Source organism: Lissotriton vulgaris, chromosome 10 (genome assembly GCF_964263255.1).
Source record: "Lissotriton vulgaris chromosome 10, aLisVul1.2, whole genome shotgun sequence".
NCBI classification, from domain to species: domain Eukaryota; kingdom Metazoa; phylum Chordata; class Amphibia; order Caudata; family Salamandridae; genus Lissotriton; species Lissotriton vulgaris.
In genome coordinates, this window is record NC_141698.1 from 1,090,294,832 (window position 1) to 1,090,308,055 (window position 13,224).

Consider the following 13,224-nt stretch of genomic DNA (forward strand, 5'->3'; position numbering starts at 1 on the left):
CCCCGGACGTAGCATTCTTCACCAAAAAATGGACCAACGCCACCTCAGGACCGGACATCGCCATCGCCATCGCCATCCCCCAAGGATACAAGATCTACAGGAAGGACCGCCCCACCCACCCAGGAATGAGGATTCGCCATCGTCCACATATCCAGCCTCCGCCTGAGCACACTCCCTGACGAGTCCACAGAACTGATGGAACACCTTCACTTCAAGATACTGGCCAGCCCCACTGCCGCCCTCTGAGGAACCCTCATCTACCGACCCTCTGGACCCCGCGGACCCTTCGCCAACTCCATCACGGACATTATCTCCCCGCAGGCCATCGCATCTACCAACTACACCCTGCTGGGAGACCTCAACTTCCACCTCGACAATCAACTGGACCCCAACACCACATGCCTCCTGGACAACCTCCACAACATTGGACTCTGCCAGATCGTGACCGAGCCCACGCACTCAGCAGGACACACCCTCGACCCCCTCTTCACTACAGGAAACTCCATCACCTTCAGCCACACCACCGAACTCCCATGGACCGACCATCGTTGCGTCCACTTCACCTTCAGAACACCCACCATCCACAGACACCAGCACCTGCTTCCACAAAGAAACTGGACCAAAATCACCGACGACCAGCTCATCTCCTCACTCAACAACTCGACCCCAACCATCGCGGAAAATGACGACCCCAACACCGCAGCCCGAACCCTGCATAGATGGATCTCGGACAGCACCAACACCATAGCCCCCCTCAAGAAAAACAACAATACCCGTGCCAAGAAAGCCAGATGGTTTACCACCGAACTTCTAGAGTCCAGGCGCACATGCCACCGCCTCGAAAAGGCCTGGAGAAACACCAAATCCACAGAAGCCCACAACAACTTCAGAGCCGCCACCAACTCATCCGAGAAACGAGGAAAAAAGCGATTGAAGACAGAATCTCCACCCACGCACACAACAGCAAGGAACTCTTCAGCATCATCAAGGAGTTCGCCCAACCCACCAGCGAGTCTACCGACATCCCTCTCTCACAAGACCTCTGCGACAAACTCAGCACCTTTTTCCACCACAAAATCAAGAGCATCTACGACAACTTCAACGAAGACAACCAACACACTGAACCCTCACCAACCACCCCGACACCCGGAAACCAGCGATTGATGACTGGACAGCCCTCACCACCAAAGACACACTGAAGACAATGAAGTCAATCCACTCAGGGGCCCCCACGGACCACTGCCCCCACCACATCTTCAACAGAGCCGCTGACACCATCGCACCCATGCTCTGCCACACCATCAACCGCTCCCTGGCGACCGCCTCGTTCCCCGACGGCTGGAAACACGCCACGGTCAACCCCCTCCTGAAGAAACCCTCAGCGGACCCCACCGACCTCTAAAACTACAGACCCATCTCCCTGCTCCCTTTCCCAGCAAAAGTCATCGAGAAAGCCATCAACAGCCAACTCGCCACATTTATTGAAGAACACAAAATCCTCGACTCCTCCCAACCCGGCTTCAGAAAAAACCACAGTACGGAAACCGCCCTCCTCACCGCAACAGACGACATCCGCACCCTACTGGACAAAGGAGAAACAGTAGCCCTCATCCTCCTAGACCTATCAGCGGCATTCGACACAGTCTCCCACCGCACCCTAATACGCAGACTCTACGACGCAGGAATCCAGGACAAGGCCCTCGACTGGATCTGCTCCTTCCTCTCCGGCAGGACGCATCGGGTCAGACTCCCCCACCCCCTTTCCTCTCAGACCCCACACCTACCACCTGCGGAGTCCCCCAGGGCTCCTCCCTCAGCCCGACACTCTTCAACGTCTACATGGCTCCACTTGCCCCCATCGTCAGAACCTACGGACTCAACATTGTGTCATACGCAGACGACACCCAGCTCATCCTCTCCCTATCCAGCGAGCCCAACACCGCCAGACGCAACTTTTAAGTAGGCATGGAAGCCGTCGCCAAATGGATGAAAAACAGCTGCCTACAACTAAACACCAACAAAACAGAAGTACTCATCATGGGCCCAAACCCCGACGCCTGGAGCGACACCTGGTGGCCCACAGCCCTCGGAAACCCGCCAACCCCCACAGACCACGCACGCAACCTGGGAATCATCCTGGACTCCGAGCTCAAAATGGACCGCCAGATCAACTCTGTCTCATCTTCCTGCTTCCACACCCTCCGCCTCCTTTGTAAGACCTTCAAATGGATCCCCCTCAAACACAGAAAGACAGTCACTCACGCCCTGGTCACCAGCAGACTCGACTACGGCAACGCACTCTACGCCGGAATAAACAAAAACCTCATCCGCAAGCTACAGAACATTCAGAACGCCGCCGCAAGACTGGTCCTCAACCTGCCAAAACACTGCCACATCTCCCAGCACCTGCGCACACTCCGCTGGCTCCCCGTCGAGGCGAGAATCACCTTTAAGATGCTCACCCACGCACACAAGGCCCTCCACGGCACCAGACCAGCATACCTGAACAGCCGGCTCAAATTCATCGCACCCCAAAGGACCCTACGATCAGCCCAGCTCTCCTACGCCGAGGTCCCCCGCACCAGAAAGACCAGATCGGGAGGCCGCTCCTTCTCCTTCCTCGCGGCCAAAGCATGGAACGCCCTTCCGCTCCACCTCAGACAGACATCTCTCCCCATCTTCGCAAGAAACCTCAAAACCTGGCTCTTCGACAGACCCCCTTCTTGATGGAATGGAACCCCCCACCACCCCTAGTGCCTTGAGACCCTTACGGGTGAGTAGTTGCGCTTTAACAAACTCCTGATTGATTGATTGATTGATTGACTGTTAAGGTTCTTCAACTAAGTTGCTCTAAAGCCACAATTATAATTGTAGATCATTTAAAGGGTGGACACCCAGTTCCAAAAAACTCACCCGACTTAACCACCTGAGGAGGAGAAAAAGAATTTTTAAGCCCACAGTAAATATGGTCTTTCAGCAGTCGGACTGGCATGGGAAGAGAAGCTCCATCAAATGAGAGTCTGGCTAATGTAGGGAAGGGCTGATGTGAAAGGCAGAGAAGGCTGGCTGCGGGACAGAACTAAAGGACCAAACTTGGCAGCTGTACTCATCTTGCCTTGATGTAACCTGGTTTACCAGCTGACTTGATATCTACCTGGCTGGGAGGAGTTCCCTCTGTTTGACAAGCATGTCTGGTGACTATGTTGGCCACTAACTTCTATTCTTATTCCTTTTGACCATGGGAAGTTTAACAAAATCTAAACAGAATGTCACATGGGTGGTGATTGGGATTCTATTCATTCTTTTTTTTTAGTTGTTTTCTTGAGTTGGTAGTCTCATTTTACTTAGAAGAGAACAATGAGTATAATGTGTGGTATCCCTTCCTTGAACATGCTCAGATAACTGGACTATGAACTGTGGTTATTTGATCAAGGCTGCAATAAAATAAATAGTGACGTTCCTTTCTAATGCCCTACCCTATGAAATGCAAAAGGATTCACATGTATGCTCTTAAGCATTCAAGCACGTCAATAAAATACTATTTCAATCAAGTAAAACAAACAGAATTTGGGATTTACTTTTTTCTTTATAATTTAAATTCTGTACCAGCTGTACAATATATTAATTTTACAAAGGCAAAATCATACTATCTGGCAACCATACATACATACTACAATGGTATTATTGCACAATATCTATATAATATGAAAATACTTAAAATTAGAAAACATACATTTCATTGAAGAAATGAAACAGTCATTTATCCAAACAAGGCTATACAAGATCTACTAAAAAAATCCAGTAAGATGCAAAAAAAGAAAAAAGTATTGAAATTGTCACAGGATATCAAGTCATGTAAGGTTTTTCAATTTCACTTCTATAAAGAGGGCACTAAAATCCAGCGTGAACGTTGTAATGCAATTGTTATGTACCATTGAGTGCAAATCTGTTCAGAATAAAACTATTAAAATAAATATTTTACAAAAGGTATATTTTTAATAATGTAGTCAGGTAGACTCTCCCCATCAGTTTAACTGAAGGCATTTAAATACATTGTTTTTCTATAATATATTTATAGTCTTTCTAACACAATGAAAAGACCGATCTTTTGTAGCACTAGTATAGTGCATATAATCCACCTAATACATAAATTCAATTCCAGTCTTTCTAGAGAGTCCTTATAGATGTAAAAATATAGAAATAAAGAAAGCAAGGAAAATCCAGGGATTCTGATTTTGCTTTCCTTCAGCAGAGGTTGAACCTTTTTATAACAGGAAAATAGACATTATCTTCAATATAGTGTTTATGTGCAAAAGTGGCCATCTGCTTTAGTTTGCTGGAGGGGGTGCAGACAGTCACTATCTGCATGTTATAAAACCCTGCACCTAGTCATGAAAGCCTCTGTCCTGTAGCATAATCAATTACTCATATGAGCACTCTAAGATTGATTAAGGTCTTGGAATAGAGCATATTGTAATATGAACACAGCATCGATCCTCATTCATATTGCATCACAGTTACTAAAATATATATATACATGTTTTGCAAACTGTCATGTGGAATGTACAGTAAATTATAAGTTTGCAGAATATATTATCTTAAAAATCTACTTCCAAACTAGATCAGAAAAAATAAGATATTTAAAAAAACTTTCTAGCAAAGCACATTTGAATATTACTTATTTAGCTTATTATAGATTTAAGTTATTTAACTTATGTCCTGCATAAGCGAAAGCAATTATATAACATCAACAGTGTATTACAGTAGTGGTTACTAGAGCCTAGAGGACTGAGCAAGGTACAATAAACATCTGTAGTTTACCCCTAGATTCTAGCACATAACAGTCAGAGAAATAGCCCAGGGTGAACACGAACAACTGTAGCAGGTTTATGGTACCGCTTGTAACAACTGCAAAGACAATGTTAGAGAATACGGATACGTTTGATTTTAAGGTCAGTTTGAAGAGTGTTTTAGATTTACAGCATGAAGAAATAAATGCACTATAAGCCACAAATTCTGAGATTTAAGTCAGATGGGGTACATTATTCCCGTTTAACACTAGTGAAATATTTGAGACAGATGTCCCTGCCTAATGATAATTATATTGGAACCTACAGTACTTCCTTAGTTTCATGTTTTTTTTTAGGATTTTCACATCTAGTAGAAAGTCTGAACAATTTTCAACCATCAAATTAGATAGCACAGAATCTGGTCTTAGGCAAAATGTCCCATCTTAATACATCATGCATCTGTACATGGTTCAGTACTTATGACAATTCTGGACAAAAATGCAGTAAATCAGCAGAGATCTAGAAAGGTGATAGTGTGATGGAAGCGCACTACAGTGCAAAAGTATAAGGTTTTTCCATTACCAAAAGCTGTAAAGCATTTAAAGTTCTAAAGACTACAAAATCTAAGCAGAAATGTGCCTTAGTTCTCAAAGCAAAAACACCACTCCACATAATTTCCAGTTTATGGGAATGTGACTTCTGCCTCTCTGGTTATCAATTGCAGATCAAGACTTTCCCTTTTCCCTTGTGTTGCACAAATGGTACCAAAATGGAAAGCGGTATCAATCAGGATTAGCGACTTATTACCACATAACTGATGGCAACAATGTGAGACAGTCCATATGACACGTTCACTTTTTTCCCCCTTCAAAGTTAGATGGAAAATAACATTTAATTCTAAGATGCCTTTCAGTTTACGCATATGAGGACACCCGATTGTCTGCATGTTTGCTTGTGGCCTCTCCCACCTCTGAAACAAAAAATTACAGGTTTTGTTTAAAAACATTTGTTTCTTTTATACAGAACAAACAAGGATTTTTATGCAGAAAAGAGGTAGATGTAAATAAATATTAGCATTAAGGAGGAATTGTTGCTCCAAATCTATGTTCAAATACAGTTTGTCTTTTGGAGGAGTGATATGGATATGTAAGTACAAATAGTTTTTGTAAAATATTTGAATATATAAACCTGCTGGTGACATGATTTTTCAGCAATGGAGAACTTAGGTGAGAGTTCAGAGGACAAAGATTCCAAGTTGGATGCCAGGATATGATGTAAAGTGATATGGTCACAGCAATTTAAATACTGAACTTCTGCACAACATAACTCACCTTCCCAATCAATCCCATCCACCAATTCCAGAACCCATTTTACACAGTGCATAGATACCTGTGGGCAGGGGTATTGAGTTTGTGAAGCTGCCCACTCTATCCCCAAGCAAATACATTGAAAATGCGCTACTCCAGATCTCAGCTTTGTGATAGAATCATCTAATCAGCATCTTTCAATAAATGTGAGTTTCAAAAATGGGAACTGCTTTCTGCACTTTTGACATAACTAGCCTCTTTGCTCCATTTGCTAGAAAGACTATATAGCAAGGACAGCAAATGAAGGGTGCAGATTTCAGCGAGGAAGGAGAATTATTTATGCAAATAAACTAAAAGGTGCAGTCACTTGCTGTGAGTGAATTTTCTTATGTCTACAGCTTGAAGAATTCAGGTTTTTGTACAAAAGCAATTTCCTTTTTGCGCTTACTGACATCCATGTGCATAGTTTTTCTAAAGGGGGGTAATCCACACCGAAGTCTTGCTCACTATCAAAACATACATGCAGCAAAGATTCACGACAACGAAGTAAACTGCTAACTTCATAAAAGGAAATATCTTCTATTAGCTTCAAAATGTTAATTTAAAGAACACAATACCCTCATAAAGGGGTTACAAAAAGTGCTAAATGTTCTAATCAGATGTCCCAAAAGTCCTGCTGGTTTTCAAAGAGTGAACTGAACACCAGCCACTGACGAGGCACAACTGGTTGATCAGAGCAGACAAAACATCATCTGTCCATTAACCCAGCCTCTTTGATTTTGGTGTAGAAGAATTTCTCCAGCAGATTGGCACATTTGAAGTATTCACTCTCTGGAGGGTTGTACTCCCTGCAGTTCGTAATGATGCGCTGTAAATCTGCCATAAAAAGTTTCTTAGTCACGTAGTATCGGTTCTTTAGGCGCTCACTCATCGTTTTCAAATCTGCACAAAAAATATAAATGGTTCACTTTCATTTCCCATTGCACAGAACAAATAAATTATAGTCACAGTCTACTTAGATTGAAGTTCAAGCTACTGAGTAGGTGGCAACAACATTAACATTCTCAGACCGTAGGCATGGTACTTTTTACCCCAGGTACGAAATCTTCTGTTGAACAATCATCAAACTACATTTTTCATTTATAAACAATGACTGACACCTTTGTTCACTGCTGAAGAAAAGAATAAAGAACACTTTTGCTTCTGAATTTGTCTGCCATTGATGTAGACTGTAATGAGTTTTATTCGACTTCCATAGTTGTAAAGTACTGCATGCTCTTTAAATTCAATCTCCTAAAGATATAATTAATATGTATTGGAGTTGCTTTTTCTTTAGATGTACAACCGAAATCGCTTTGCAGTATCTATAAAAGAGGATTGCCAGGTCTCATTAGAAAACAGATCAGTGGATATATGCCAACCTGCTATGGTTTTATTTGATTTTTCTAAATGGGGTCTTCCCATTTCCTTCCTCATGCCCTGTTTAGGACCACCTTTATGATTGTTAACTCTGCTATTCTATGTCAGACCCTGGGAGGCATATTTGTAAGCATTGAGCAATAATCTTTCACGAAGAAGACCAAGTTATTTCCCTTTGGTAATGCTCTTGTTTGTTGAGACTGGCTGCAGATTCCTCACCTTTTAAATATTCGTCCGGCGTCAAACAGGATCTGTAAACTTTCCATCAGTACCTGCACGCGCCGCTATGTGGTGCCTTGCAGATCCGCACTGATGCCTTTCCACTCCAGAAATTACCTGTTGGCCTATATAGGCGCCACTCTCACTTTTGAGACTTTCCACACCTCCATACGCAGAGCCCAAAAATCAAATTGGCATACATTTTGCAGATTACTAGACTTCGGATCTTATTAATGAATAGAGTTCAATCACAGAACGGGCAGGATGGTGAGGAATCTGAGGCTAGATAGTCTACCAGAGAGTTACTGAAGGTAAGTAACTTGTTCTTCTGATAGAGACTTCTACTCATAGATTCCTCAACTTTTGAAGATACCAAAGCTATATCTGTTTAGAAGCAGGCCTGTGAATGGACTCAAATCAAAGTCCTGCAGGACTGAGTGTGCAATGCCACTATCCAGTGAACCGGACTGCCCAGGCAATAATGCTTCGTGTACATATGGAGGGATGCCCACATAGCCGCCTGGCAAATGTCTAGGACAGGGAGTCCATTTGCCAACGCAGTGGCAGAAGCTTTGGCCATAGTAGAATGAGCATGCAGTACTTCCGGAGGCTGCCTTTTGTCCAGTACGTAGCACATCTTAATGCAGCACAATCCAGCAAGAGATGGCTCTGTTCTGCATTGTCTGCCTCTTTTTAGCTCTAGAGAACGCCACAAAGAGCCGATTGTCCACCTGGTGGTTCTTGGTATGATATGTAGAAGCTCAGCGTTCTCTTGGAGTACCCAAAGCAAGCCCTGCCAGGCAAGAGACAGAAAAAATAACAGAATATCAGATAACTTGGCCAGGTTGGGGAGGGGGTCTGCCACACCAAACCAGAAATGTGTCCTAATGATAGGTGTGGAATATGCTACTTACCAGTATGCATCTGTTCTTGGCATAGAGGGCTGCAGAGTGGTACATTATGAATAGATCGCCATCTGGTGTTGGTCTTGGATGATTACACTTGTTTTTCTCTTGGAGAGTCTTTTGTAGCTTGGTGACTCCTCCTTTGGTTGCTAGTGCGCATGGGCATCGGCTCCATCCTTAGATTGTTTTGCCATAGTAGGGTTTAGATGGAGTAGTATGATAGAATACAGATAGAAATGCCCATGTAAGTGTATCTAAATAAGATATTGTTGGAACAGACACAGGTTTCCGGGGAGGCTGGGAGGGTATGTACCACTCTGCAGCCCTCTATGCCAAGAACAGATGCATACTGGTAAGTAGCATATTCCGTTCGAGGCATATGGGCTGCAGATGGTACATTATGAATAGACTATACAGCAGTTCTCTCCCTAGCGGTGGTCGCCTGTGGTCGCCTGTGTCTGTTGCAACAGTCTGAAATAAAGTCTTTAATACAGCTTGTCTCACTCTAGCTTGTTGTGTTGTGTGCACATCTACATAATAGTGCTTTGTGAAGGTATGCGGTGAAACCCAGGTAGCTGCTTTGCATATGTCATCTAGTGGATTGTTTCCTAAGAATGCCATAGATGCTCCTAGTTTACGTGTAGAGTGAGCTCTAGGAGAAACAGTTAATGTCCTCTTTGCTTTTAAGTAGCATATTTGTATAAATTTTACAATCCATCTGGCAATGCCTGCTTTAGAGATGGGATTGCCCTTATGTGTAGGAGAAAACGCTACAAATAGTTGTTTTGTCTTTCTGAAAGTTTGTGTTCTTTCTATATAATACAATATTGCCCTTCTGACATCCAATGTATGTAGGGCCCTTTCCGCTACTGTTTGTGGTTTTGGAAAGAAGACCGGTAGTTCCACTGACTGGTTGATGTGGAATGCTGAAATCACTTTAGGCAAGAATTTTTGGTTTGTTCTAAGAACCACTTTGTTTTGGTATAACTGCATGAATGGTTCTTGAATTGTAAACGCTTGCAACTCACTTACTCTTCTGAGTGAAGTGATAGCTATGAGAAAGGCCACCTTCCATGTGAGGAATTGTATTTCACACCTAAGCATAGGTTCAAAGGGTGGTCCCATTAGTCTGGTAAGTACTATGTTGAGATTCCAGACTGGGGAAGGTGGTAGTCTTGGTGGAATTACTCTTTTGAGTCCTTCCATGAAGGCTTTAATTGCTGGTACTTTAAACAGGGAAAGATGTTGTCTGTTTTGTAGGTACGCAGCTATAGCTGCGAGATGAACTCTGATAGAGGTATATGCTAAGTTACATTGCTGCAAGTGTAGTAAATAGCAAATAATTTGTTTAGTGGATGCGTCCAGAGGGTTGATGTGATTACTGTTACAGTGTACAGCAAACCTTTTCCATTTTGCTGCATAGCATGCCCTAGTGGTAGGACGTCTTGCTTGTTTAATGATTTCCATACATTCTGGAGGTAAATCTAAATATACAAACTCTATGACCTCAGGAGCCAGATCGCTAGGTTCAATTGTTTGGAATCTGGGTGCATTATTTCTCCATGGTTCTGTGTAAGGTGCATGGGTAATAATCTTAGCTTTTGATGTGGCACCTGTGATAGTTGCAGTAGCGTGGTGAACCACGGCTGTCTTGCCCACGTGGGTGCTACTAGTATCATTGTCATTGAGTGCTGTTGCAGTTTTCGAACCACTAATGGAATTAGTGGGAGAGGGGGAAAAGCGTAAGCAAATTTGTTCGATCAATTTATCCCTAGTGCATTGCCCTGGGACCGGTGGTGTGGGTACCTGGATGCGAGGTTTTGGCATTTTGCGTTCTGATGATTGGCAAACAGATCTATCTCTGGTTGCCCCCATCTTTGGAAGAATGGCTGCAGTATCTGGTCGTGCAGCTCCCATTCGTGTACTTGTTCTGACTCTCTGCTTAGGATGTCTGCTATCTGATTTTGAACTCCTGGTAGGTGTTCTGCTAATAGATGGAATGGCCCATCTCCAAATGTCCTGTGCTAGTTTGGATAGTTGGAGAGAGTGTGTCCCCCCCTGTTTTTGAATGTAATACATTGCAGTCATGTTGCCCGTTCTGATCAGGACTGCCTTGTTGGTTATTTGCATTTGGAAAGCTTTCAATGCTAGAAATACTGCTAGTAGTTCCAAGTAGTTGATGTGCAGTTTCTTTTGCTGCACACTCCATTTGCCCTGCACTGTGTATTTGTCCATATGCGCTCCCCATCGGGAGAGCGATGCGTCTGCTGTCAGTATCAGTTGTGGAATCGGTTCTAGGAACGACCGTCCCTTGGAAATGTTTGTTGTGTTCCACCACTTCAGAGAGCGATGCGTACGGTCGTCTACCAACACCAGATCTGTAATCTGACCTTGAGCCTGATTCCACTGTGTCGCTAGACACTCCTGTAGTGGACGCATCTGTAGTCTGGCATGTGGTATTAGTAGTATGCAGGAGGACATCATGCCTAACAGCTGCATAAACACTTGTGCTGGTAGTGAGTGTTGTGGTTGAAATCTTTGTATCAACGTGACCATTGTTTGTATCCTGATTGGATTGGGGTATGCTTTGGCTCTTTCTGTGTCTATAGTAGCCCCCAGGTATTGTTGAATCTTGTTTGGTTGTAGGTGGGATTTCTTGTAGTTCACTGTAAACCCTAGGTGGTGCAGTAGTTAAATGGTCTTCTGCGTGTTGTGAAGGCATTCTTCTTGTGACTTGGCCTTTATTAACCAATCGTCCAAGTAAGGGAAGACATGTATTTGTTGTCTTCTTAGGTGTGCTGCAACTACTGCTAGTCATTTTGTGAACACTCTTGGTGCCGTTGTGACCCCAAACGGAAGGACCTTGAACTGATAATGTTGTCCTTCCACTACAAACCTTAGGTATTTTCTGTGGGCTTTGTGAATTGAGATGTGAAAGTAAGCGTCTTTTAGATCCAGTGTAGAAAGAAAGTCCCCTTTCTTCAGTAAAGGAAGTACTTGTTGGAGCGTGACCATGTGGAAATGTTCAGAATTTATGTTTGCATTGAGAGGTCTGAGGTCTAAGATTGGTCTTAGAGACCCGTCTTTTTTGGGGATTAGGAAGTATAGAGAGTATACCCCTGTCCCTTGTTGATGTTTTGGAACCTTCTCTATGGCATGCTTTTGTAGCAGTGATAGTACTTCTTCTTTTAACAATGTCAGATGGTCTTGACTCATTGGACGCTGTTTGGGGGGGATGTTTGGTGGGGTAGCTGTGAGTTCTAGGCAATAACCATGTTGGATAATTTGTCTCACCCACTTGTCTGATGTGATGTTTTCCCAGACAGGTAGGAACTGTGATAGACGTCCCCCGACCGGTGTTATGTGGTCTGGGGGGAGTTGTATTAAGTCACTGTTTTGGGGTTGCGGAGTTGCGGTTGTTATTATCGGCGACCTCTACCCTTGTTGTTGTTACCTCTGTAACTGCCTCTTGAATTACCTCTTGGTGATGTTGGTGTAAAAGAGGTAGATTGCTGACTTGTTCCTGTACTTTTTGAGCCCCCTCTATAGGTGGATCTACGACAGGAACCCCTTTGTGTTGGCTGCTGTAATGCTCCCATTGACTTAGCCGTTTCTGTGTCCTTTTTCATCTTTTCTAAAGTCTCATCTGTGCCTGAGCCGAAAAGTGTCTTCTGATCTAAAGGTTGGTTCAATAAAGCCGTTTGTACTTCTTGTTTGAACCCTGAGACTCTAAGCCATGCGTGTCTTCTTATCATGACACTGGTGTTGATGGATCTTGCTGCAGTGTCTGCTGCGTCGAGGGCGCATTTAATGGAAGTGTTAGTTATTATCTTTCCTTCCTGTATAAGCTGATCTGCCCTTTTCTGATGTTCTTTAGGGAGATGTGTGATGAGCTTTTCTAACTCACCATAGTGCGCCCTATCATAGCGTGCAAGTAGCGCTGGTGTATTGGCTATGCGCCAGCTGTTTGCCGCTTGTGATGCTACTCTTTTTCCTGATGCATCTATTAATTTTGACTCCTTATCAGGTGGAGGGGCTTCTCCCGTAGATAATGAGTTTGCCCTTTTGCGAGCATTGGAAACCACAAGCGAGTTCAGAGGTACCTGACCCTTGATAAATATTGGGTCCTTTGGAGCTGCCTTATATTTTTTATCAATTCTTGGGTTTAACACCCTAGCCCTCACTGGGTCTTTAAATATGTCTGTTGTGTGACTGAGAAGACCCTTCAGCATAGGTAGAGTACCTGATGTTCTTTGTGCAGTAGGTAGTGTCTCTAATAGGAAATCCTCTACTAGAGGTTCTGTATGTAGGTCTACCTTATGATATCTTGCTGCCCTATTAATGAGCTGTACAAAACCTGTGTTATCATCAGGTGGTGAAGGCTTTGAGGGATATAACTGTGGGTCGTTGTCCTCATCTGACCCTGCGTCATAATGCTCCCATGGGTCTTCCTCATCTGGGATAGATTCATCATCCCCATGAGGTTCCCCCTCCCCTGTGTCACTGTCTACATCTGTGTGAGGTGTAGATGGTCTTGGTGTAGAAGGTAGAGGAATAGTTGGCATAGTGTGAGGAATAGGAGAA

At 43.8% G+C, this 13,224-nt stretch overlaps 1 protein-coding gene across 2 annotated transcripts in view; it reads right to left on the reverse strand.

Moving 5' to 3' along the window:
• Positions 1–3,566: 3,566 nt before the first annotated feature.
• KAT2B (lysine acetyltransferase 2B) overlaps positions 3,567–13,224 on the reverse strand; it is a 303,093-nt gene continuing 293,435 nt past the window's right edge. For both annotated transcript variants that reach the window (XM_086942167.1, XM_086942165.1), the window contains exon 18: positions 3,567–7,039. Coding sequence is in view for 1 of the 2 variants with exons in the window: in XM_086942165.1 (XP_086798291.1) it covers positions 6,846–7,039 (194 nt within the window). In the remaining variant the exon portion in view is untranslated. The remainder of the gene's footprint in view (positions 7,040–13,224) is intronic.